Here is a 27,851-nt window from a genome sequence, read left to right on the forward strand (position 1 = left end):
AGTGATGACAACGGAATATGCAATGGAAGATGAAATATCATTGGAAAAAGTAAGGATTAATGAGGTAGAATCATTTAAGTATTTTGTGACTATGATCTCTAATACAGGGTCTTTAAAATGAGAGTTTAATGAAAGATTTAAAGAATTAGATCAGACAATGGGTAGACTGAGTAAAATTTGGAAATCTATTTGCCTGAAATTACATATAGAAATTAGGCTATATATCAGTTTAATGAGGTCTGTGTTACAGTATGGACATGAGTCGCGTTATGACAATGAAACAATATCTGACAGATTTAGTAGATTTGAGAACAAAGCTGTCAGAAGAATGTTGATAATTAAATGGCAGGACAGGATTATGAATGAAACCTAAGAAATATTACTCGAATGTCATATGTGGATGAGTTCATGGTGAGGGATAGATGGAGATGGTTTGGGTAGGCTCTTCTTACTCCCCAAGAGAGATTAGTTCACCAAACATTCAACTGAGCTCCACAACGTACTAAAAGAGTTGGAAGACCTTATCCTACATGGCTGGGGACTATGAAACGAGGAGTTGGAGATGACGAATGGAGAAGTATTGAATTAAAAGTTTAAGATAAAGATGACTTGTGAAATCTGATCAAGGCCCTTTGCATCAATAGGCATAGGAACTAATTATTAGTAGTTGAGAAGGATATGAAGTAAACATTCAAGTGGAATATGATACGGTGCTAACACAGAACTATGAATTTAACAACTTAGGATCGATTGTAACAGAACTACTAGAAATGAAGGAGAGTCAAGATATAAGAAGAATGAGAAAGAGTATTTGGTATCAGGGGATCAGATGGATGGATGTGGTGAGGAAGGGTCTGAAGGATGTGGGATTGGGGGAAGATAAAAGAATTAGACATAGAGGAAGAAAGTTGTCTTGAGCAGCTAACCCTGGGATTAATAATGTCGAAAATAGATACTGTGAGCATATATGAGGGTCTTTATTTTGATATCTTTTATAAATTTTGTTGTTTTCTTGCTTATAATGATAGCATTTCTGATTAAAATTCATTGCAATTTTAGGGAAAAATACTTTTTCTTTCCTTATCTTTCGCTCTTTCATTTTCCATCGTTTCTCCGTCAGTCTTAATTATAATAATAGCTTTAAATCGTTTTTGTTTAGTTTGAAAATCAATTAATCTCAATCCTGTACAAAACTCCTTGATACAAGAGTTTAAACCAAATTCACCAAAATATTTGTATGCCTTTCTAGTCATACACTATATAAACAACGAATTTTGTAACTAAAATTATCTCTATTTTTAGCAATAAAACTATTTACATTATTTCACCTGCCCTTTATCCAATAAATTTTCTTCTGTCTCCTAATTTTATATAGCCTGCACATTTATGGATTTGCCAATATAATATTTATACTCTACCAAATTTATTTCGTATTTCTTATCTATCTCATTGATAGTTTTTTCATATTCTTTTTTTCATTCTTCTCTGTGCCCATGTCCACTTTTATTATTATTATTATTATTATTATTATTATTATTATTATTATTATTATTATTATTATTATTATTATTATTATTATTATTATTATTATTATTATTCATTTCGTGCGTACCATGAAATTGAAGAAGAAGAATAATCACAGTAGGTTTATCCAGAGGCAATTCTTTTGAAGTACTACTACAACTTCCCAGACCTATACGAACCACGAGTCCACGATGTTGTTAATGACAGTCAGTGATTGTTATAAACTCGTGATCATCCTGTGTAATAAGTTGTAAATTGCTAATGTACTAAGTTGTAAATTGCTGACATAAGAACAGAAGTAGTTGCCAGTCGGTTTTTAATGGTTTTTAGCTAAAGGTAAAAGTTTTATTTTACCTTTTTTGTTATCCAATCAGACTCATAATTCGAAAAATTCAAATAGATTAATGGAAACATCCATCAAGAGTCTTAGAACACAGCAGTGTAAGGGGGTAGGTTAGGTTAGGTGGGGGCATTCAAGTTAATGGTGATCTTGTGCACATGTTTTGTAGAACAACAAACAGTTTTGTAGAACAATGACATCATCTTACGAATGACTAGAAAACGGAAAGAAATTCTCGCTTCCTATGTACACGGTAGGACCGGGCCGCTGATCTACAAAGGTTCCACTGGCTCCCCCCTTTTTCCTTTTTTTCTCATCTTCCCTATCCACTCTAATTGGAATGAAGCCATTGTACTATTACTAGAACTGACTTGATGTGGGTAAGATACATTTCTGAACTGCATTCTTGTCAGACTAGACCTGTAAGAAGAGGTCTCCCTTATCCTCCCTTTACGGGGGTGTGGGAGGATAGTAAGATGTACACCAATTGATTGCTCATCATTTGCCTGCTGGTATTTCAGTCGGGACTGCTCTCCCCTTCAGGGGAACGATTCCTCTTTTGACCACGAACCTGGTACTTACCAAATTCAGGCCAGGTCCTATTAACCTACTCGTCCCTATCATAGGCAGATAGCTGATTTCTAGATTTTTTGTCTTCACTCGCCTATGGCACCAAGGAAATTGACATTATCAGTATAGAACAAGAACCAACCAATTTGGTTCTAGGGGGGCTTCCTACCCACCAATAAGTAAGTCTCTTAATTATAAAGAACAAAAGGTTGTATACACGTAGGAATAAGTAAGTTTAAAAGTTATTTGTATTTTTCATAGCTATGCAAACCATCCTTTAAAGTTAAACTTCTCACCCCCCCAAGCACACTCGGGAAAGTGTAGATTCCCAGTTTTAAAAGGGTTATATTTGTATAGCTAAAAAAAATTACTTTTAAAATGTATTTTATTCTGTATTCTGTATAGTACCTCTGAAACCTTTCTGTGTACTGTATCCTTTTTTCTTAAAACCTTTTTAATGTATATACTTATATCCTTCCTTCTGAAACCTTTGTATGTATACTTTAATCTTAATAATTACCTGCCATCTGATTGGTGAAATATATTCTGAAGTAGAAGTTTATTCTGTATTTTTTGTGTTTTTCAGTGCCAGTTGTTGGTTAATGGAAGATGGAAAGTCAATTAGAAGATTGGAATAAAATACATATTCCTTCGCCTCCAAATGTAACTCTGCTCTATTCCTGGGAAGAGGATGGGGAAGTTATCCGTATGTACATTACAGTATTAACTGTTTTAGTCCAAGTTTTATCATTTTTAATAATTTTTTAGCTTTGTGTTATTTGTTCGAATGAGGATTAGATATTATAATTCATAGCTGTTTGTTCCTAAGCTTATATTACAAGCCTTTTGTCCTTTGAAATATTAATGTGTTTGACAGAGCTGGAATGACCATTGAATTGTTAACAAGATAGTTGGTTAATCACAGGCTGCATAAGGGGGAAGACCCACCCTCCCACCTCTCACAGAATAGCCACTTTTGTCTTTGACTGCAATGAGTATAAAGGTCGTGTTGCCCTGCTCTCTTTTGACTGTTATATATTTTATTCCTTTTGTTTGTAATAAGGAGGGTGACTTTGATACCTTTGTGAGAGGGATGCCCATGTATCAGAACTTATTCATTCACTATGCGGAATGTCTCAATTCTGGCCTTTTGATAGAGACGGGTAAAACCTTTCAGGAGTAACGAGGCCATCTCGATTGGGTTTGAGGAAGGTCCAGGTCGTCTCATAATAACAGCAATGTCCACTTGCAGCAGCATCTTTCATAAGGTTTTGGAACCTGGTCCACCTGTTTTTGCCCCATCCAAGCTCAGCCTAACTTGAGCATTTAGACATCTAAGGAAGGGGACTCCACATAGAAGCATGCCTCCTGCTGTCAGCTGAGGGATTCCTTACTTTGTATATATTCTCTACATCTTCCATCTAAATCCCTTCCAAACCTACCTGCTAGGTAGGTTGACAGGTGAACAATACTGGAGTTTTTCACTGGACGTTTTTTATGACATCCAGTCTCCTGTTGGCTCTTCATAAGTCATTGTGGGAATGGAGTATAAGTCTGTATGCCCCTCAGGCAAAGTGGTACTTTCAGACTGGATTCAGTTGGAACATTTGCTCCATATTCAGCCTTTAGAGAGGAAGACTTCTTGCTTTTGCATGACTCAATGGATGGATGCAGGACTTCAGTCATTCAACTAGTACCTCTTTTCATTCCTCAGGTGTTTGCACAAGTGTGAATCTTAAGGCACTTGGAATTACCTCTGAAGTTTTTCTTTGATGATCTTAAGAGGATTGGGATTGACAACAGTCTGATCTCATACCCAAGCAAAGGAAGAAATGCCTGGGAATGCTATTTGACTCATATTAGGGGTCATACTTTCAGTGGAGCTGAAATGACGAGCCATTAAAATTTCCACCTCTGGTCCATCGGTCTTCCCGTCGGCATATAACCGTTGACTCGGCTGCCGCAGGGGAATCGTCATCGCCTGGACCCTCCTCATTCAACTATTGTCTTCGCCTTTTCCCTTTTCCTATGGGAAACATGATTACTGAGCGAAGGGAATGTATCCTCTCAGAGATTGACTACGGTCTTTCTCTTCTCAAGGTCGTTCACCTTTCAACAACAGTGTACTAATGGGAAGAGCATCTTTCCCGTTCCCGGGTTAGGTTGCACTTCTGATTGTTTATCTCAATTATTTTTAGTGAAATTATAATTGTAATTTTAACTTTTCAGCTTTTCTCCGTGGGGAACACTTCCCTTCGCAGGATCAGTGGTTCTCACTATTAGTGAATATTCTTAGCTGATTTAAATAATTGTAATTCTGGTTTGTTCCGTAACTGGAATACAAACCACGCTATTTAAAGTGGGTAATTACTTTCGGCGTAGCTGAAAGGACGAGCCATTAAAATTTAACGAGGGTTTGCTACGCCACTGCTAGTTAGCGGGGGTTAGGGAGGGTAGTTAGCTACCCTCCCCCCTCACACACCTGTGTTGTAAGCCCACTTTCCTTACGGCTCGGGTGCTAGTCGGACGTGTCCGCTGTCACCCTCACCTACACAACAGCCATTTAATCATTGCTTTTGCTTTTTCTTTTCTAGAGTGTTGTGAAGTTGGCCTCTACAATGCGGAAGTGCCCTGACCGCCCTTGTGGGACCTTCGTGTCTTCAATCAACACGGATCCACACACCTTATGCCCTTAATGTAGGGGTCAACGGTGTAAGAGTGATAACGTATGTATTGAATGTAGGGAGTGGCCTACCTCCCAGTGGGAGAGGTTTTCTCGGCGCCGGAAGAAGTCCAAACGGGATATTTCTCCTTCAAAGGTTTCTTCTTCCGTAGCCCAAACCTCCTCCGAAGCTCCCACTCGGTCGGCTTCTCGCGAGAGGCCGTCGAGTGGTAGCGTAGGCTGTACTGTTGTCCGATCTCGGGGTTTGGGAGAGGGAGTTGCCTCCCACTCCTCCTCCCCCGGGGGAGGGTTTAATTGTTTCTCCTGATGTTAATAATGATGATCTTTTGCAGCTTTGGGCTTCCTTGGGGCTTCAGGGTTCGTCTTCCAAGGAAGCCCTGTTTGACATGATCAGGTTGGGAGCAGCTGTCAAACAGTCACCGGCGGTTGCAGAGGTTGACTCTCTGTCTATTGTCGAGGCTGTTGTGGCAGAGGCTTCCAATGAGAGTGTTGAAACCCCTGCTCCTGTTGTAGCTGAAGGCTTAGCTCCCCCCTCCGAACATCCTTTGAGGGAGGAACCAAGTCCAACGGTCTCTCCTGCGGGTGATTCTCTCCCCCGGGGGAGTTCACTGACAGAGACTACTCTTCGGAGGACTGCCGCTGGTTTGCCTGCTGCTCCCAGAGGACGTATCCGACGTAAGGCTCGCCTTCCTCTTCGTCGCCGAGGTCTTCCTTCTCCTCACAAGGGTGTTAGGAGCCGCCTCTTCGGATCATCATCCTCGCAGTCCCCCGCAGAGGAACCTCGTCCTTCAGCTACCGTTCCTGCTACTTCCTTGAACCTGGACCTCTCCGCAGATCGTTCGCGATCTCCTTCGTCTGCCAGACCTGCTGACCTGCCCTTACCTTTCCTGGCTGCTGACGCGCTGTGAGCGCCCACCCATCCCGTTTTCCAACGGGTACTGGTCCCTTCGTGGTAAAAGGGCTTTCACACATTGTGTGTAAGTCCCTGAAGCGCCAAGATTTCCCTGTACGCCAACGTACGCCTGCGCGCCAGCGCACTACTGCGTGCAAGCTCCCTCCGGTTACAGTCTCATCTCGCCAGCGCTCTCCTGCGCGCCCACGATCTCCTGTTCGCCCTGCAGTTCCAGAGACTACGCGCCCACGATCTCCTGCTCGCCAACGGACCTCTGCGCACCCTCGGCCTGATGCACGCCATGGACGCCCTCGGTCTCCTGATCGTCAGCGATTTCCTGTGCGCCAGCGCTCTCCTGCTCGCCAGCGCTCTTCTGCTCGCCAGCGCTCACCTGCTCGCAAGCGCTCTCCTGCTCGCCAACGCTTACCTGCTCATCATCGCTCGCCTGCTCGCCCTCAATCTTCGGATCAGGGCTCCAAAGGGAAGTCTTCTTCCTCCCCTGCTCGCCGACGCGCCATCGGACCTCGCCTGCTCGCCATCCCTCGCCTGCTCGTCATCCCTCGCCTTCACGCCATCGCCCGCAGTCTCCATCGCGCGCCCACTGCCAGAACTTCTGTTCCTGATGAGCGCCCTCCTGCGCGCCCGTGCGCTAGGGATATTCCCCCTGCACGCGCGCGCCCTACGGCTTCGCCCTTATGGGCCCTTCAGGATCCTGTGGCTGCACTCCATCCGAGGTCTCCGTAACGCGCACCAACGCGCCCCTTCTCCTATGCGCCCACGCGCCCTGTTGCCTACGCGCCCTGTCGCCTGCGTGCCCACGAGCTCCTTCTGCGCGCCATCGTTCGCCCACTCGCCAACGCACGCCCTCTCCTACGCGCCAACGCTTGCCTACGCGCCATTGCTCGCCCGCGCGCCCTCACTCCCCCGCTCGCCCTTGCCATCGCCCGCGTGCCCTCGCCATCGCCCACATGCGCCCGCTCGCGCAATAGGCCATTGCCTAGCTAGGGGGGCGATTGCTCGCGCAATCGCCCCCCGAGCTAGGCAATGGCCTATTGCGCGAGCGCGATGCCCAGCGCGATCCACAGCGCGTTCCCACACAGGACCCTGCAGTACGACGCGCAGTCAGGTCATCTTCATCGCATTCCCCCCCCCTCCCATAAGCGCAGTACAGCGCGCTCGACGGAGGGTGGGAAATCTCCGGACAGGTTTAGGAACATTTCTTCTACAGCTTCTTCCTTTCAGGCAGACCCTGTTGTAGTTTCCACTCCTAGGGATCTTACGATCCCCTTCCCTCCAGAGGGTGTCTCTGACAGCGCTGCTGTCAGTCGGCTGCCCTGGTTTTGGGCCCTTGATCAGAGCGGTTGCGCAGGCTTTCAAGCCCGCTTTCTCTGAACTAGGACTCAAATCAGCGGCTATCTCGGTCCCCCTGAAGAGGAAGAGAGGAGTGGACGACGTGGTTACTTCTCCAAGGGCGAAACTGGCTCCTCGGAAGTCGTCAAGGAAGGCTCCCTCCCCTCCCCAGACTTTCTCCCCATCCCCCGTGGACGAGGGTTTTCCGTCCTCAGGGGATTCTCGTAAGGTGAGGCGTTCTCCCATCGCACCAATGGGAGAAACCCCACCCCGCGCCGAGAAGTCTCCTCGGGTGGAAGTGGAGAAGAGCCCCCCACCATCTTTGTTGGAATCCTGCATCCCTCCCAGGAGGGAGTCGAAGGACTCCAAGACGGTTCCGAAATCTTCTTTGAGGATCAAACCAGGGCCAGCTAAGCCCGTGGAGAACATCCACGAGTCTCCCCAAGAAGAGCCTTTGGAGACTGGAGACCTTGCTGCTAGTCCATCAGGAGGAGAGCCGCAGGAGTTGGAGCATGCCTTCTGGCAAGTTTTGATTCTGATGAGGAACCTTAACAGATTCTCTGATCCAGAGATTCCTCCTCGAGAGGGCAAGGACACGGTTCTGGACCAAGTCTTTGGTACCCAAAAGCCCTCTAAAACCAGCGCGGCTTTGCCCTGGTCCCAGGGGGTCAAGAGTGCCAGAGATAAGGTCGAGAGCCAGCTCTCTGAGCTAGCCTCCTCCAGCCGTTCCAGCGCCGGAAAGAAACTCCTCCCACCTCCTCGTGTCCACCAGTGGAGGTACTTCGAAATCATGGAGGAGTCCTGTTTAGCTCTTCCCCTCCACCACTCGGTGGAAGAGCTCTCCAGGGGAGTCCCTCTCGAGAGACTCTCCAACGGGCCAGTGTCGTTCTCGGCCTCAGAGATTCTCTGCCAGGAGAAGGTAGTGAAGTGTGCCATGCAGGCCACTTCGTGGCTGGATATCTGGCTAGGATCTCTTGGCATTCTGATACGATCCGAAGACTTGTCTAAGGAGAGTACCAGGAAGGCCTTGGAGACCTTCCTTTTCTCAGGCACTCGTACCATCGAGTTTCTGGCCCACCAAGTCTCGAACTTGTGGGCTAACACTATCCTGAAACGCTGTGATACGGTGTCTGAAAGATTCAACTCGAAGGTCCCCAACACCGAGGTCAGTAAGCTCAGACATTCCTCCCTTTTGGGGAGTAGTCTGTTTGAGCCGAAAGATGTAGAGCAGGCGGCTGAGAGGTGGAGGAAGTCCAACCAGGACTCCCTCCTCCAGAGGGCTTCAACATCAAAGCCCTATAAGCCTCCAGCACCTCAACAACCTCGCCCTGCAAAGACGACAAAGCCGGCAGTAGCAGCAAAGACAGCAGTGTCCAAACAGCCCTTTCCCGTCAAGGACAGGAAAGGCAAGAAGTCCTCCAGGGGAGGCAAAAATCCTAGGGGGAGTGGCCGAGGCCGCAAACGCTAGGATTGGCAGTCCCCCCGCATGTCCACGAGTGGGGGGATGCCTCCAAAGTTGTGCGGACAGGTGGCAGCAACTCGGGGCCAATTCCTGGAAGATCTCCGTGATCAGCCAAGGATATCACGTCCCGTTCATAACATCTCTACCTCCCGTAACAGCGAATCCAGTGTCGTTGAGCTCTCTTGCCATGGGATCGGCAAGAGGGCAAGCCCTTTGGGCAGAAGTTGAGACCATGTTGAAGAAGGACGCTCTCCAAGAGGTCGTCGACGGGTCCCCAGGCTTCTACAGTAGACTCTTTCTTGTAAAGAAGGCGTCTGGAGGCTGAAGACCAGTCATCGACCTCTCAGCTCTGAACAGGTTTGTCAAGCAGACCCCGTTCAGCATGGAGATGGCAGACACGGTCAGACTCGCAGTGAGACCGCGAGACTTCATGTGCACAATGGATCTGAAGGACGCGTACTTCCAGATCCCAATCCATCCATCTTCAAGGAAGTACCTAAGATTCAGCCTAGACAACAAGATCTACCAGTTCAAGGTGCTGTGTTTCGGTCTCTCAACAGTACCTCAGGTTTTCACCAGAGTGTTCACCCTGATATCTTCGTGGGCACACAAGATCGGCATCCGTCTCCTCCGTTATCTGGACGACTGGCTGATCTTAGCAGACTCGGAGTCAACCCTTCTTCGACACCGAGACAAACTTCTGGGGATTTGCCAAGATCTAGGGATCATGGTAAATCTCGAGAAGGCTTCTTTGCTTCCTACCCAAAGACTGGTACACCTAGGCATGATATTGGACACCAATCTCCACAAAGCCTTCCCATCAGACGACAGGATAGCAAGGCTGAGGAAGGTCGCAAGTCCTTTCCTCAGGCGAGACAAACTCCCAGCCCAATCGTGGTTATGTCTCCTCGGCCATCTCTCATCCTTGGTCCGTCTAGTTCCCAACGGTCGTCTCAGAATGAGATCCCTGCAATGGCGACTCAAGTACCGGTGGAGTCAAGGACATGATTCCCCGGACGTCTTGATCCCTATGGGTCTCGCGGAATGGACGGACCTTCAGTGGTGGGTGGCAGACGAGAACCTACGAAAGGGAGGGGATCTTCTCGTCCTCCCCCCGGATTTGATGCTGTTTTCGGATGCCTCAAAGAGAGGGTGGGGGCCCACGTTCTGAACTACAGGACCTCAGGCCTGTGGTCAGAATCAGAAAAGTGCCTCCATATAAATCTGCTAGAAATGAAAGCCGTTTTTCTGGCCCTTCAACAGTTCCAACAGCACCTGGCGGGTCACTCTGGTGGTGATGAGCGACAACACCACAGTAGTGGCTTACATCAAACAAGCAGGGAGGTACCTTTTCAGAACAGCTATCCCATCTTGCAGTAGAGATACTGAGATGAACCAAAGTCCACTCGATTCCACTTTTGGCTTGCTTCATTCCGGGCAAAAGGAATGTGCTCGCCGACAGTCTGAGCAGAGCGTCTCAGATAGTGAGTACCGAGTGGTCTTTGGATCGTCAAGTAGCCAACAAAGTCCTGACTTTGTGGGGTTCCCCGATTGTGGATCTGTTCGCGACAGCGTTGAACTTCAAACTGCCCCTGTACTGCTCCCCAGTCCCGGACTCCAAGGCTCTCTGGCAAGATGCTTTCCAACAACGGTGGGACAACATCGACGTATACAGCTTTCCCCCGTTCTGTCTGATGAGGAGGGTGCTCAACAAGACCAGACTATCGGTCAACTTCTCGATGACTCTCATAGCTCCGCTGTGGCATCACGCGGAATGGTTCCCGGACCTTCTGCAACTCCTTATGGAGCCTCCGAGAGAACTCCCTCTGCGACACGAGCTACTCAAACAACCACACACCAACATCTTTCAGCATCTCCTTGCAGAGAGAGGATTTTCGCAACAAGTTGCGGAAAGGATGTCTGGACACCTGCGAAAGTCATCTGCAGGGGTCTACCAGGCGAAGTGGAGAGTTTTCTGTGGTTGGTGTCGTGGAAGGGTTATCTCTCCACTCGATGCTACTATTCCAGCAATAGCTGAGTTCTTTGTGTACTTGCGAGAAGAAATGCGCCTTTCAGTCTCGGCAGTGAAAGGCTATCGCTCAGCCTTAAGTCTAGCCTTCAAGCTCAAAGGAGTGGACATCTCTTCGCTAGAACTTTCCCTACTCATATGTAGTTATGAACTTACCTGCCTTCAGTCGGAAGTGAGACCTCCTCCATGGAACGTGGTTCGAGTTCTCAGGTCTCTTAAGAGACCTCCCTACGAACCATTACGCCAGGCTTCAGATCGCCTCCTGACTTGGAAGACGGTGTTCCTACTAGCTTTGGCGTCAGCCAAGCGAGTTAGCGAACTTCATGGTCTCTTGTATGACATCGCCCATTCAAGGGGAGGGGGGAGGTAACGTTCAGCTTCGTCCCTGAGTTTATTGCTAAGACTCAGAATCCGGGAGTGCCGGACCCTCGATTCGACTCCTTCCGGATTTCGAGTCTTCGTTCCGTAACAGATGACCCAGACCATCTCCTACTGTGCCCAGTAAGGAGTCTGAGGCTATACCTGAAGAGAACAGCTGCAGTTCGTCCCCAAGTGCAGGCTTTGTTTGTTAGCATTGGGAGATCGAAGAGGAGGGTTACCAAGAACACCATCTCAGCATGGATTCGAAAGGCAATCCATCTGTCCCTGAATCCTGACCCTTCTCCATCACGTCGTCCTAGAGCTCATGATGTCAGGGGAGTAGCTATCTCCCTGGCCTTCAAGAAAAACTTCTCAGTGATGCAGGTTCTACAAGCAGGGGTGTGGGAGCGTCAAACGACCTTCACAGCCCACTACCTGCAAGACGTGACCCACAGGAGGCTCGATACGTTCTCTATCGGCCCTGTGGTGGCTGCGCAAGAGCTGGTTTAAACCTCAGGCTCTTTAATGGACAAGTAGCAGAGGGTTGAGGGCATTGTTACCCGGTTTTAGTCTGCATGAAAGAAAAGGTATGTCTGGCCCTTATTCTTTTCTTCATCTTCCCCTCTCTTGGGGAAAGCAGCATCCTGGGTTCTCTGCACAGCTGACCTCAAAACACTGCAGGTAAACCATGTTCCCTTGTGTTCCTAGTATTAAGTTGATACTGTCGCGTCCCCATACGCTGACGAGGTGGTATTGGGAGAGTCCTAGCTTAAAGTTTCCATCTAAAGAACTTCAGGTCAACTTCCTAGGACGAGTCACACTTTTTTCCTTCACACACAGCTTACGTAGGCCGCAGCCCTTGCATAGCAAGGTGCGAGCGAGGTGCAGGGACTCTTTATTGTTGAGTGCTGACACACTCAGATAATGAGTCCCCGGGCAAAGCCAAAAGCCAATATGGCTGGGACTTATTCCACCCTTCCTAAGGGTTAAGTCACCCACTTTAAATAGCATGGTTTGTATTCCAGTTACGGAACAAATGACAAATTCGTAGATAATTTGTATTTTTCCTAACTATACAAACCTTAGCTATTTAATCAAACTTGCCTGCCAGCCCTGTCCCCCATGAAGTCCTACCTCTAAGCAAAGTGAGCTTACAACACAGGTGTGTGAGGGGGGAGGGTAGCTAACTTCCCTCCCTACCCCCCGCTAACTAGCGGTTGGGTAGTAAACCCTCGTTAAATTTTAATGGCTCGTCCTTTCAGCTACGCCAAAAGTAATTACCCACTTTAAATAGCTAAGGTTTGTATAGTTAGAAAAAATACAAATTATCTACGAATTTGTCATTTTTATTACAGTTTCTCCGCTCCTCCTTCTCCCGTGGATCTCGACTGGGGAAGGGAGGGCGCAATATTATTTTATGTTGTTCCCTCGGTGATCCTCTTCGGAGTTCCTCCCTAGGGAATTGTCTGTTAAATAATTTATTTTATTTTTTTTTTCCCCCATTAACTATGCAGTTTTCTTCGTTCGACTAAGAGTGGTGACGAAGAAGAGCTATTCTGTTCATGCCTGGGAAATCTGCTGTCACTGCCGTCCCTCAGAGGACGTCGTCATGGGCGTCATCCCTTCTCTTAAAAGCACGCCCATGACAACATGACCTGCACTTCAGATCATCTTAGAACGCTAACCAGGAGGTTCACCTCCAGGGGTTGGAAAACTTTCCCTTGCGAGGGAAAGTTTCCTCCCCAAGAATGAGGTTGTTTCTCCCTTTTGAGGCTGAACTTTCCACATCTTAATAAATTCATCTTCTCCGACTGCTGTTGCTGCCTTCGCCCAGACTACTCTCCCCCCTTGCTGAGTCTCTTTTCCTTCAGGGGCGGAGCACAGTCTTAGCCAAGTCTCTCTTACAAAGTGTTCACCTCTCGTTCGTGAGAGAGGCCACTCATAGAGACTCCTCTTTGGAGGATCGCTACGGTTGAAGGTCAGCTTGCTGATCCACCGGCCCTCATGGGCGTCATCCCTGCTCTCAGAAGTACGCCCGTGGCAACACCTGATCAGCACTTCATCTTCGAGGGAGAACTGCTTGCATCTTAATCACTTCACAGACTCCGACTGCTGTTGCTGTCTTTTCCTAGATGACACTCCCCTCTTTGCTGAGTCTCTCTTCCTTTGGGGGCTGAGCATAGTCTTAAGCAGATCTCTCCTGAAGTGATCATCTCTCTCACTAGAGGGGCCACTCATAGAGACTCCTCTTCGGAGGATCGCTACTGCAAAGGTCAGCTTGCTGGTCCACCGGCCCTCATGGGCATCATCAGTTTCCGATCATCCTACCAGCGCAACATTGCGCTGCAGCGTAGTCCGTGGACTTCGGTCCTGGACTCTTCCATGGACCTTTCACGGTTGCCATCGGTGGATGTTCGCCCTTCCAAAGGGCACATCCCAGTTCCTGATCGTCCTGCCAGCTGAACTGCCGACCTACCAACGCAACCTTACGCTGCAGTTAGTCCTTAGACTTCAGTCCTGGACTCTTCCGTGGACCTTTCACGGTCGCCATCAATGGATGTTTGCCCTTCCAAAGACCTCATCCCAGTTTCTGGTCGTCCTGCCAGCTGGCCTGCCGACCTACCAGCGCTACCTTACGCTACAGTTAGTCCTTGGACTTCGGTCTTGGACTCTTCTGTGGATCGTTCCTGCATCTGCGCGTCAGTGCTTTCCTACGCCCCCGCGCTCATGTGCACCAGCATTATCATGAGCACCATTGCTTCCGCGCGCGCTAGCAACAACAGTCTTCCGCTCTTGCGCGCCAATGCACCCGCCCTTGCGCAACCAGTCACACGCTTCGGGGCATTCTAGGGAGACTGCACAAAACTACAAAGTGCCTTACTGCGTGCCAGCGCTCACCTGCGCTTTCATATCCAGCACCCTCCTGCTCACTTGCGCTCGCCAATGCGCCAACTCTTCATAAAGAGCCAGCGGTTGCCTGTTCACCAGCACTCTTCCGCGCTTTCTTGCGCCCTCCTGCGCAGTTGCGGTCTCAGGTCCAATGCGCCAGCTCTTGCCAAATAGCCAGTGCTCGCAGATCCAATGTGCCAGCTCTTGCCAAAGAGCCAGCGCTCACCAGCGCACTAGCGCTTGCCTGCTCTCCAATGCTCTTCTGCGCATTCACCGAAAACTGTGTCAGCAGAAACTGAGCACCAGCATCATCCTGTGTGCCATTGCTCCAGTACTCTCCTGCACACTCGCGCAATAGGCAGAAAAAAGGAATACAGTGAACCCTCGTTTATCGCGGTAGATAGGTTCCAGACCCGGCCGCGATAGGTGAAAATCCGCGAAGTAGTGACAGCATATTTACCTATATATTTAACATGTATATTCAGACTTTTAAAACTTTCCCTAGTACGTAGTACTGTTAACAAACTACCCTTTAATGTACAGAACACTTAATGCATGTACTAACGTACCCTAAACTAAAACAGGCACAAATATTAAGGGCGACTTTATATCATGCGTTTCCTAAACACGCCAAAAAGCATGATAAAAAATGGCAACCAATGTTTTGTTTACGTTTATCTCTGATTATAATGAAGAAACAAACGCATTTACACATCTGTGTGTAGGTTAGTTTCTGCATCGATTATATTGATTATTCAGTACAGTATGTTGATTTGGTTATTACTAATGTTTTACTTAATTTTCCTTAGGACTTCCAAATGAAATATTTTTCTTTATGACGCCGCCTGAAACGACGGCGTCATAAAGTACGCTCAGTAAACAAACTAAGGAATTTAACGCGCATGATGAAAGTGATAAATAATGATATTACAGTAAAAGCTTTAATAAAATATGTTATTACAAATATTATTTACCGTATCTATATAAAATCATACATACGTAGCAAAGCAGGAAAACAATCTACGAGATAGAGAGAGAGAGAGAGAGAGAGAGAGAGAGAGAGAGTTGTTTTACATACGTAAATGTAAATTTAAAAAAAAAAAAAATAGCCCCATTTCATATAAAATAGATTACAAATATTTTACTTTATCATATTATAGTAGTCTGTATAATACTGTAAAGTTCAGTACAGTATGTTGTTGTTAAAGTCGTGGCGATGAAATTCTCACGAAACAAAAACACGCCATTTGAGTACAACAGCTGATTCTCTCTCTCTCTCTCTCTCTCTCTCTCTCTCTCTCTCTCTCTCTCTCTCTCTCTCTCTCTCTCTCTCTCTCTCTCTTCGTGTTATACAATACTTACATTTAGATGAAGAAGCTAAAATTAGTTTTCTTAGTGTCAATTAAATACGAAACGAAATAATTAGGCCGAGTCTACATCCATTTCAATCATAGCTAAAAATACGGCATCCGATTTCATCAGCAAACCAATATTTTTTGGGAAATATCATTTTATTCTAGAAAATTGCCACTCTTTAAATAGTTAATTGCACATTAAGAAAGCGTGTACTTTTGTTTTTAAATTTCGGGTTTGTTTTAAAAATTGAGTATTGTTGACTTTTTTTTTTTACTTTTGGCTGTGATTAGATCAGCTGTCATCTAGCTGCCGCTCTTGAGTGTGTACGAATACACTAACAAAGTATCATTTATACCATTTCTTAACTTATTCAAACCGTCTACAGTATACAGTTGATATTACATAAGCACCAATGTGTTATAACCTATCAATTTTTTTTGTTTATTACATTTAAACCCCCCCCCTCTCTCTCTCTCTCTCTCTCTCTCTCTCTCTCTCTCTCTCTCTCTCTCTCTCTCTCTAACAAATGATATCTTTGTTGCTCCTCAAAGTTTCATTTATATTGAGAATCAATCACGATTCGATTTTCCTTACTTTCTCCAATCTCTCACCATTGGTCACTTCGCGGTATTTGCGATATTTCTGGAAAATCCGCGATATATGTATATACATGGGTTATGAAAAAAATCCGCGAAGTGGTGAATCCGCGATGGTCGAACCACGAAGTAGCGAGGGTTCACTGTAAAACTTTTTGGACAGGTCACCATTGCACCATTCTTCTCCCCGCAAACGCTTCACTGAAGGATTCAAGATCACGAAGATTCCATCTTCCAAGGGGAATCCTTGGTCCCTGTCTTTTCTGAAGTTTCTTTTTCCTTGACAGATCACCTTCAGCAAGCAAAAAAGCATCAACAGACTGATCTCTAGATCACTGTTTGCTGATGGCTAGTTCACAGTTTGCTGATCGCTAGGTTGTCGATCACCAGATCGCCAATTGCTAGCTCAACGCTGATCTTTGACCTCTAGTCCCTCCAATGACTAACGATCTCCGATTGCTAGCGTTCCAATCACCAATTGCTAGTCAATAACCAGTCATCAGCTTGCTGATCACTAGATCACCGATGGGCAGCTCATCTTTCTTCGATCATTGAACTCAGCTCGCTGATCTCTGACCAGCCCATCATCAGCTTGCTGATCTTTGACCAACCAGGAGGGACCATAGTCAGCTTGCTGATCTCTAGCTCACCGATCACCGGTCTGCGATCGATCGCTGATCATCAATGGCTTACCATCATCAACTAACTATCATTAAACCATTCTGCTGTCTCTCACGGCACTCAAAGCAGATTACCAACTCATTTATTGCCAGCCTACCTTGGCTGACTGACCAGACAGCCTTCATCTGCCTGTCAGTTACCATCCTCAGCTCACAGACCGCCGATTCACCGATCATCGGCAATTCGCCAGCAGTTTGTGACTCGGACTTACTAGTCAACCTCTGCCTGTAGTTCCCTAGATCAGAAGGTATACAACATACTTCTTTCTACTGGCCGTTTTCCATCATACTAAAGTGATCGGCAAACGATCGACAACCCTCATCAATGGCTTCTCGACAGGGGACTACTTGCGAGCACTCTCCAACTGCACAGTAACCACGATACCCAACCGTTAACATTCGCCAGATTGATTCAATTCTAAGGAATGGCATCAATCCCATCAGGGCACATGGTAGGGTTAAACGTTGCCTTCCTTTTGTTAGTTAAAGGAATTCTCTCAGGGAAGAATCCTTACACAGGGTATCGCGTCTGATCCTTTACGCCACGAGTCAAGACCCCAGCGTCAACAATTTTCCATGCAAAAGGATCCGCAAGGAGCTGTCCCTTTGGGTCGATGTCCACACAACGTTGGAGTTCGAACAAGGGCTAAGACCTCAGGTCTTCATTTCCACACTTGACCTAAAGGTCACATATTTCCAGGCCCAAACCATCCATCTAGGAAGGTTGGAAGATTCACTCTAGACAAACAAGAAACACCAGTTCAGGGCTCTGTGCTTCGGTCTTTCTACTACACCCATCCTGGTCTCATAGGATCGGCTTCTGTCTCCTCCGTTTTGGGACGACTGACTAACCTTAGCAGACTCAGTGGCAACCTTGTATTAGCACTGGAACTTCTGAAGTCTTTTTACCAAGATCCAGTGATCAAAGTAAACCTGTGGAAGTCTTCCCTACTTCCCTCCCAGAAGACTGGTGTATCTGGAAATGATTCTAGACACCAATCTCTACAAAACTTTCTCAAAACGAGAAGAACTCCCATCCTAGAGTGACTTGAATCTGATTGGAATCAGGCCCTCGATCCCCCAGACTTTCTGACCCCCATGTGATCAGAAGTTTGGACGAACCTCAAGGGATGGGTGTCAGTCGAGAATCTACAGAGTGGTATAACCTTCTCATCCTTCCCCACCCCTCGGACTTGATGCTGTGCTTAGAACACATCAAAAGAAGAGAGGAGGGACCATAGTGCTGTACCACATGACCTCAGCTCTCTGGATAGAGTCCGAAAGTACCTTCACTTAAATCTCTTAGGAGATGAAGGCCAACTTTCCAGTCCTTCAGCAGCCTCATCGGTTCCTAACAGACCACTCAGTGATGTGATGGGCGACAATACCAGACGCCACATAGAGGCTCACATCGGCAGGCAAGAAGGAACTTGCTCGTAGCCTCTTCCCATCTAACAGTATAAACACTAAGATGGGCCAAAGTCTGTTCGGTGCCACTATCAGCCCGCTTCATTCTAGACTAGAGGAATGTGCTCGCCAACAATCTGTGCACAGCATCTCAGATAAGGTATACCGAATGGTCTTTGGATCACCTTGTAGCCGACAAAGTCCCGACTTTACGGGGTCTTCCAACTAGAGATCTGTTCGCAACGCTCCTGAACCTCAGGCTGCCGTTGCTCCTGAGCCCTAGACCCCAAGGCTCTCTCGCAAAAAACAGGCCAACAACTGTGGGTACAACGATGACGTTTACGTCTCGTCTCTGTTTTGTCTGGAGAAGGGCACTCAAGAAGGCTAGAACATCGGTCAGCCTCTCAAGGACTCTCATAGCTCCGCTATGGCATTACGCAGAATGGTTTCCAAACCTTTTGCAGCTCTTGATAGAGTCTCCAAGAGAACCCTCTCCACATCACACAACCCACTTCGACACCTACCACAAGCTATATTGCTATGATTGTACGCCTGGAGACTACCCAGTACCTCCTCTCCCACAGAGGCTTTTCGCACTAAGTTATAAAGGTTGTCTAGATATTTGAGGAATTCCTCATCATCAGTCCACCAGGCAGTATAACGTCTTGTGTGGTTGGTGTCATGTGAAAGTGTCTCTCTCCACTCGATACCTTATTCCAGCAATTGCGGAATTCTCGAGTATATGCAAGAGGAAAAGACCCCCTATTCAGTTTCAAGAGGTGAAGATGATCACTCAACCTTGATCCTTCACCTTCAAACTGAAAGGAAGGGACATCCTCTCATCGCTAGACCTTTCCTAACTCATACGGACTTACAACTTGCCTTTCTCCAGTCGGAATTGAGACCTTCCTCTCAGAATATGGTTCAAATTCTCCGGTCTCTAAAGAGACCTCCTTATGTTCCACTTCACCAGGCAACAAATTTTCACCTGGTTTAAGAAGACAATGTTTCTACACACTCTGACAGCAGCCATACGAGTCAAGGAACTTCATGGTCTCTCTTTCGACATCGCTTATTAATGAGAAGGGCAATAGGTAATGTTCAGTTTCGTCCCCGAGTATGTCGCCAGACACAGTCTCTAGAGGTGACAGATCCTACACAAGTATCCACTCGGTAACAGACGATCCAGATCATCTGTTACTGTACCCAGGGTAAGGTATGAGACTCTACCTTAAGAGAACGGCAACAGCCCATGCGGGTCTCTTCTCTTGTCATCAGCACTGGGAGAGACTAAAGAAGGATCACCAAAACATCATCTCAACATGACGACTCACGATGTCAGGGGCATTTGGTCCTTCTTAGCAGATTACTCTGTGATGCAGGTATTACAAGAAAGGATGTGAATGCTCCAGGTGACTTTCACAACCTTTCTCCTGCAAGACGTGACCCACAGGAACTCGATACGATCTCTATTGGTCCGCTGGTGGCTGCACAACAGCTGGTTGTATACCTCAAGCTCCTTATTGGACAAGTAGCAGAAGGTTGAGGGCACTGTTACCCGGTTTTAGTCTGCATTAATGAAAAGATTTGACTGGCTCTTATTCTTTTCTTCATCCTACCCTCTCGTGGGGAAAGCAGCATCCTGGGTTCTCTGCATAAGCTGATCTCAAACCACTGCTGGTAAACCATGCTCCCTTGTGTACGTACTTAGTATTAAGCTAATACTGTTGCCTCCCCATATCCTGGCGAGGTGGTATTTGGAAAGTCTTGGTTACATCAATTTTTTCCTACAATAGACTCGAAATAACTTTACCTAGACTGTCACACTTCTGCATGTCTCAACACACAGCTTGCATAGGCCGCGGACCTTATATAGCAAGGTTTTAGCGAGAGCAGGGACTCCTTATTTTTTAGTACTAATATACTCGGATAAGGAGCCCCCGGGTAAAGCCAAAAGCCAGATTGGCAGGGACGTCCACGCTTCCTAATGGGTGAGTCACCCCTAATAAATAGCGTGGTTTGTATTCCAGTTACGGAAAAAATGACAAATTTGTAGATAATTTGTATTTTTCCTGACTATACAAACCTTAGCTATTTATACAAACTTGCCCGCCAGCCCTATCCCCCTTGAAGTCCTACCTCCAAGCAAAGTGAGCTAAATCACAGGTGTGTAAGTGGGAGTGGTAGCAAGCTACCCCCCTGCTAACTAGCGGTGTGGGTAGTTATCCCTTGCCAAATTTTAATGGCTCGTCATTTCAGCTCCGCCAAAAGTATAACCCCTAATAAATAGTTAGGAAAAATACAAATTATCTATGAATTTGTCATATTTCCTTATATTGTACAGTACCTGTATCAGCAAACATAGAGAGGTAGCGCACCTGATCAGAAGAAACTGCTGAACCACTCACAGTAGCAAGAAATAATGATTTGGAAGGATGGTTGTGACTTTGCTCTCTCTTCTTCCTCCTTCACCAACTCCTCCTACTTACTTTTTTTATCAGACACTTTTCAGATCGAAGAAGCTGTAGCATTCATGTAGGCCACTCACATGAAGTTCTTTGTGACTTCTAGCAGTCGCTCTCCTCCTTCGGAAGGGAGGGACATATCACACCCGCTGATTGTTATTTTCAGGTTTGGTCAGGTGGATCAGTAGGTCAGGTGAGGGTGGCATTGCTCCTACCTTCATCATTCTTGTCATGACATAGGAGGAATGTCCTGGCCTTAGGATGCTGCCTTCCCTGTAAAAGATGGTGTATTGGCTATTATCCTAAGACTGGTATCTTGGCAGTTGGCTTAATGGTTGCTGCCCTTGAAGTTATGATTCTCCTTAGGGAGGGAGTGATGAAGCTCACCTGGTGACCGTTTCCCTGTACTCGGTCAGCCAGACTGTAAGCCCTGTATTGCATATACTTCTCATATACCAATAGCAGGTAACTGCCCCTTCAGAGATTGAGTACTCGCTCTGTCCAAATAGAGTGGAATGTTTGTTCACCTCCCTGGTCTTTTCTGTGGGACACTTTCAGGTGGATCCAAGTCTACTAGCACCCTGTTCTGCTAGCTCGCAGGTAGGTTCCAAGAGAGTGAGATATTCTATGATGGGCTCATAGAGAACTTGTCTCTCTCGCAGAGCACTTTTCAGCTGATCACGGACTTCCTTGTTGCACACAACTCTGACTCCTGCTAACCTAGAGGGGCATCTTAATATTTTTTCCTCAAGAATCTTTCTTCTCTGCTTTTTCTACCGTATATACGTAAAGAGAAGAGGCTCCTTAGTATTGTGTTGATCCCTCCTTCCCTGCCGACTGGTCCATGCTCAGAAGCTTTGAGTAGTCTTGCCTATCCTGGGACTTAGGTCCCAGTGTGGGATGGTCCATGGCCAGGCACTGTAAATACTGTCCTTTTAACCTGAGGAGAGCATCATAGGAGTGTTTTCCATGAGACTTTATCTTCTCTACATTAGCAAGATAGGAGAGTTTAAGGCTCTTCTTCATGTCAAACTTTTAAGGGAGGAAAGCTCTGTCACCGTGATCTCTCAGAATGTGTGACGAAGATCTAGTAACAATCAGTCTTGAACACTAATTTGGGACTTAATCGATCTTGCTACTCTGTGTAAGTTGACACGAAGATGCCTGGTGTCATGTGAGAGCCCTGCAGTGCTACTTCAAGAGGACTTGAATTGCATCCTTCCCATTAGGCCCAACATGAACAAGTTAGGAATTGGCCAGATACTTTTCCTTTTTGCTTGATGTTACTGTTTGCTTACAGCTGCGACTTTGGTCATTGTGCCCCTCTTTTATCTCAAGGAAGAACTCAATCCTAGCCCTATCACTAGCCTTCCGGTTTATGTGGAGGTTGGGTCTGAAGGTGTTGGACTAACTTCACATCAGTGTACCTCAGGACATTACCCAGATGCCCTTGGACCTCTTTTCTTTGTTTTTGAGGTGGCAGCTCAGTCTAAGGCAACAAGTTTGGCATGAAGTACTGTATGTCTTGAGGAGAGGCAAAAGGACTAGAAGCACCATCTCTTCCTGGCTTCAGGAAACCATAAATAGTGCTGGACCTGATGACAAACTACGTGGGATAACTGACATAGGCACACGCTTTTGAAGTCAAATTAGTTGGTGTAACGTTAGCCTTTTGGAAGAAACTGTCAGTGGGTCAGGTCTTGAAGGCAAGTGTTTGGAAACATTAGACGACCTTCATGGTCCACATCTACGGAAATGTAGCTATAAGTCACTCGACTGTTTATCCTCATGACCTCTGGTAGCTGCTCAGCAGGTGAGTAGAGTACTTAGCTCCCTCACAGGACAAGAAGCATGTCATCTGAGATAATGGTTGCAATCATCAATCTGGGTGAGAGTAAGAATGTCTGGCTCTCTTTCTCTTCTCCTTCCCCTTCTTTTGGGATGCAGATGTTGGATTTTTTATGTTGCTGGAACAGACTTTGTTGCAGGTTAGATACCATACCGAGCAGCTATTCTCTTGATTTTAAGATAGAAATGCTTTTTTTCCATCCTCCTGATGAGGGCGAGGATGATAAGTAATGTAAACCTATCAATTTACTGAGTTTTGCTTTACAGACATATACCCTTTGAAGGTATAGTTCTTTTGTGACAGCTTGTCTATTACAGTAACAGCCCTATCCCTTGATATTCAAGTGATTGAAAGTGAATTAGAATCAACACCTTTGCTCCTTAAAAGGACCAAGTTTGTTCTGTCACTAATACAAACCCTTTCACTCTTTATTAGGGAATATACTTTCAGCAAAGTTGGAAGACTAACTATAAAACTTTTAGCGAGGTATAACTACCCCACCGCCAGTTAGTGGGAGGATGGCGGGTAGTACTGACTACTTTGCTCACGCACACCTGTGTTTTCTCATCACTTTTGTTTTTGGCTTTGTAGAGAGCGGACGTTGTTTCTCTCAACCGCTTAACACTGACTGGCCATTAAGTAATCTTTTTTATTTCTTCTTCATCTTTTCTTTTCAGGTGTGAGTGTGTTTTCAGGCTGACATGAGGCCTTGTCCCAGACCTGAGGGGACACCTTCATGTCTTCAGTCAAGACCGACCTTCCTGTCTTCAGTCGAGACTGACCTTCCTGTCTTCAGTCGAGACTGACCTTCATGTCTTCAGTCGAGATTGCCCTACACTCCCAGTTCCTGGCCTGCAGAGGATGCCCTTCCACCCAGGAAGATAGCTGCGCTGAATGTCGAGAGTGGTCATCCTCCCAGTGGGAGAGATTTGTTGGTAGGCGAAAGAAGTCAAAGAGGGATTCCTCTCCTATGGGGTCATCCTTGAAGGTGAAGAAACCTCGACTTTCTTCTTCCGCTTCTCAATCTCTGCCCAAAGCTCCAGCTCGATCGGCCTCACTGGGGGAACGATCGAGTAGGAGTGACCCTTTAACTCCCGGACAACCCTTAGGACTGGAGGAATCCGCCGCTTCCCCTAAAGAAGTGGCACTGGTGGGACTGCCCTTCGCCTCAGGGGAGTTGTTCTCCATAGATGATGTACTCCAGCTGTGGCTTTCCCGAGAGGGACAGAGAAAGCATACACCAGTTTCCTCAGAGGTTTACCTCGGTTCCTTCCCTTACAGATTCTGAAGGTCTTGTACCAGCGAAGTCTCTAGTTCCCTGATCTGTGGCACTCTCTTCACCTTCACCATCACTGTCTTCTTGGAGAAGGTGACTTGTGGCTGACCTAGCTCAGCGTACTGATGACGGTGCACTCCCTTGTTCTGAGTTATCTCAGCTGGTGGAGGGGGTGCAAAGTCCAAAGCATGCAACTGTTCCTCTCAAAGGACACCTTTTCCGTTAGTGGATTCAGTCTTCCCCAGAGGAGTCTTTGCAACGCGGGGTGACGAGAAGGCTATTGGACTCATGCATGTCTTTCTCTAGCTCCTTGGAGTGTGGTTCGTTGGAACGAGACGACGAGGTAGGTCGCAGGCTGGGTGTAGCTGCGATACCTTGCCTGCGAGTTCGTCATATTCAGTGAGCTTCATCCTTCACTCTTTCGACCAGCTCATCTCGTCCATCCACTTCGGCTCACCCAGTTCCTGCTTCAGAATCTCACTGGAGCATGCGCCACACTCTCGCAGAAGTCTTGGCTAGCGATGCATCATTGCCGACAACGCATGAGCAGACGATTTTCAATATTAAACTTAGCCGGTGATTATATAAGCTGCAGCTCTGCTGCCCGACAGAAAAACTCTACGCTCAAAATCCGCCAGCGATCGCTATGCAGGTAGGGGGTGTACTTCAACAGCGCCATCTGTCGTGCAGGTACTCAGTACTCAATGTAAACACAGAACTCAATTTTCTCTCTGTCGTGCCACCGGCAAGACCTACTAAATTCGCTGTTGCTTACTGGATTGGTTTTCACATATTTTGGTGAAGTACACATTTCTAGTTTTGAGCTTTCGCTTTGCAGACGTCATCTTCAATACATCCTTGCATTCTTTTGTTGATTTTGGATTATTTGTTGACGACTTTGGATAGATTTTGAAATCCCCTTTGACTATTTCAAAATGGCTGACCCTTCTCAAGTCCCTAAGTTCAGGAAATGTAATGCTAGGGACTGTTCAAGGCGTCTTCCGAAGGCCTCTATCGATCCTCACACCGTTTGTTCCAATTGTCGGGATAAGACCTGTCAATTGGAAGATCGACGTGAGGAATGCGTTGGGCTTTCGAAATATACACGTAGGCTAGAGAGAGATAGAGTCAGGAAAAGTTCATCTCGCTTCGTTGAATTTTCCTCTCCTCATGCCCCACAACCTATTCCTTCCCCTGTAGTGGTTGCTCCTGATCCCCCTTCTAGCAGTCAACAACCTTCGATGGCAGATATGATGCGTGCCATCCAGGCTCTGGGTGAGAGAGTCGAGTCATTGGCTAGTGACCGTAACCAACTCATGGCAGACGTCAAGGAGTTGAAGTGTAAGAGTGCAGTGGGTAGTGACAAAGTGAATGGTAGTGTTGTGGATAGTGTTGCGCTTGAGGGTTCGTCTGTTCGTGCCTGTCGTCCTCCCAGTCCGGGACCTCTTGCAAGCTCCCAAGCCCAGGGGAGAAGCAATGTCGTACGACCAAAGGGTTCGAGAGGCTTTAATCAGCGAACAGACGTTCCCTCCGTGGTTTCGGGCGTATCTAACCAAGATCGCCCCACCCACACGAAGACGAGAGAGCCCATTTATTCCTCGTCTGCGGAAGAGGTTTCTCGGAAGAAACCATGGACCAAGGTCTCGCGGCCTCTTAAGCGCAAGTCGGTCCCTTCCGCGCAAGTCCAACGGCCCAGTTGTAGCCACTGGGTCAGTTCGGACTCGCTGCAGTCTTCCGATGACTGCTCACCTCCTAAGAGAGGCAAAGCGGTACCGCATCAGGCAGTAACACCGTCTGTTGCCGCACCTGCTCCTGTAGACCCTAAGTGGTCTTTGCTGCAGACCATGCAGTCACAGTTAACGTCATTGATGCAGGACTTTCGTGCGGAGAAGGTTGACGCTGCACCAACCTCTAGCCTACAACCACCCACGGTTGTGCGTCCAGTGGACGCTGAGGCTACCTTCTCCCGCACTCCAGCTGTGAGAGTCCCGCCACCCATGCGTTCCAGTGTACCCTGCCAGCCGCATGTTGACGTTCAGCGACGCACGGAACCTTCCGTTGACGTTCGCGAGTTACAACAACAGCCTAAGTTGTTTTGTTTTGACGCGGTGCGTCAACCTCCGCAACCCAGTGTGGTTACCTCTACTCACCCACAGCAGACTAGACAGTCTGGAGTAGACGCTTTGCGTCCCCGCGCTGCTATGGTTGTTGCCAGTTCACAGACTGGGCAACAGTTCCATGACGTTGCGTCCGGTTCAGTCACGCGTGCACCCGTGCTGCCGGACTCAGCTGACCAGCCGATTCCTACTCCTTTGCCGCTTCCTCCTCAGTTTTCAGATGATGGACTCTCTGATGATGACGACGCTGCACACATTGACGACCCACATACGGACATCGACGAACCCAAGACCACGCAACCCTCCTTGGACTTTAGGAAATTTCTTGCACTGTTCAGGGAGATGTATCCTGATCAGTTTGTATCTGCGGCCCCACGCTCTCCTCCATCAGAGTTTGCTTTAGGCACGCAGTCATCCGCGCCTGCCTTTACGAAACTCGTCCTCGCCCGCTCGTCCAAGAGAGCTTTACGAGTGTTGGGAGATTGGATGCAGTCCAAAAAGAACCTTGGGAAGACAGCATTTACGTTTCCCCCTGCGAGACTCTCTTCCAGATGGAGCGTCTGGTATGCCACGGGAGAAGTTCTCGGCTTGGGAGTTCCTGCCTCTGCCCAGGGCGACTTCTCAAGTCTAGTAGACTCTCCCCGCAGGCTAGCCATGAGACGCTCTAAGATATGTTGGTCTCCTTCAGACTTAGACCATCTGTTGAAAGGAGTGTTCAGAGCCTTCGAGGTTTTTAACTTTTTGGACTGGTGTCTGGGAGCTTTGAGCAGGAAGATCTCACCTTCTGACAAGGAAGCTTCCTTGCTCATTATGTCCTGCATGGACAAGGCCATACGTGACGGATCCAGTGAGCTTGCGGCTTCGTTCGTTTCCGGGGTCCTCAAGAAACCGGAAAACCTTTGCTCTTTCCTGTCAGCTGGAGTAACACCGTGTCAGAGATCGGAACTTCTTTTTGCTCCTCTCTCAAAGTGTCTCTTCCCAGAGGACTTGATAAAGGAGATTGCTGCCTCCTTGATTCAGAAAGACACCCATGACCTGGTTGCGTCTTCTGCCCGCAAAGCCACCCCTTTGCCTACCGTGTCTAGACCCAGGATGGACACTCCAGCGTCCAGATTCATTCCGCCCTTTCGTGGCAGAGCCTCCAGCAGAGGAGGTGCTCGTGCCGAAGGGAGACGTGGGAAGAAGAAAGGTACCAAGTCCTTTAAAGGCAGAGTCTGACTGCCACCTTCTTCAGACAGCAGTGGGAGCCAGACTCAAGAACTTCTGGCAGACCTGGGAGAAAAGGGGCGCAGATGCATAATCTGTGAAGTTGCTCAGAGAAGGGTACAAGATCCCATTTGTCCGCAAACCCCCTCTAGCAACGTCTCCCATCGATCTCTCTCCCAGGTACAGAGAGGAAGACAAGAGGCTAGCTTTGAAGCAGGAGGTGTCTCTCTTACTAGAAAAGGGAGCGGTAGTCAAAGTCCGGGACCATCAATCCCCGGGCTTCTACAACCGTCTCTTCTTGGTGGTAAAGAAGACAGGAGGGTGGAGGCCGGTGCTGGACGTCAGTGCGCTGAATGTCTTTGTTACAAAGCAGACGTTCGCCATGGAGACCACAAAGTCAGTTCTAGCAGCGGTCAGGAAGGAAGACTGGATGGTCTCTTTAGACCTAAGGGACGCATACTTTCACGTCCCCATCCACCCAGAATTCCAACCTTTTCTGAGATTCGTTTACGAAAAGGTTGTCTACCAATTTCAAGCCCTGTGCTTTGGCCTAAGCACGGCTCCTCTTGTGTTTACGAGGCTGATGAGGAATATTGCCAAATTCCTACATTTAGCGGATATCAGAGCCTCCCTCTATTTGGACGACTGGCTTCTAAGAGCTTCTTCCAGTCGTCGCTGTCTGGAGAATCTAAAGTGGACTCTAGATCTGATCAAGGAATTGGGTCTCCTGGTCAATATGGAAAAGTCCCAACTGGTCCCATCCCAAACTATAGTGTATTTAGGGATGGAGATTCACAGTC

At 47.3% G+C, this 27,851-nt stretch overlaps 1 protein-coding gene across 1 annotated transcript in view; it reads left to right on the plus strand.

Annotated features, from left to right (window-relative positions):
* The first annotated feature begins 1,694 nt into the window (after window positions 1–1,694).
* LOC137651487 (repetitive organellar protein-like) overlaps window positions 1,695–27,851 on the plus strand; it is an 89,916-nt gene continuing 63,759 nt past the window's right edge. The window contains exons 1-2 of the mRNA XM_068384711.1: window positions 1,695–1,860; window positions 3,021–3,140. Of these exons, the coding sequence (XP_068240812.1) occupies window positions 3,044–3,140 (97 nt within the window). The 5' untranslated portion in view covers window positions 1,695–1,860; window positions 3,021–3,043. The remainder of the gene's footprint in view (window positions 1,861–3,020; window positions 3,141–27,851) is intronic.

Source organism: Palaemon carinicauda, chromosome 13 (genome assembly GCF_036898095.1).
Source record: "Palaemon carinicauda isolate YSFRI2023 chromosome 13, ASM3689809v2, whole genome shotgun sequence".
NCBI lineage: Eukaryota > Metazoa > Arthropoda > Malacostraca > Decapoda > Palaemonidae > Palaemon > Palaemon carinicauda.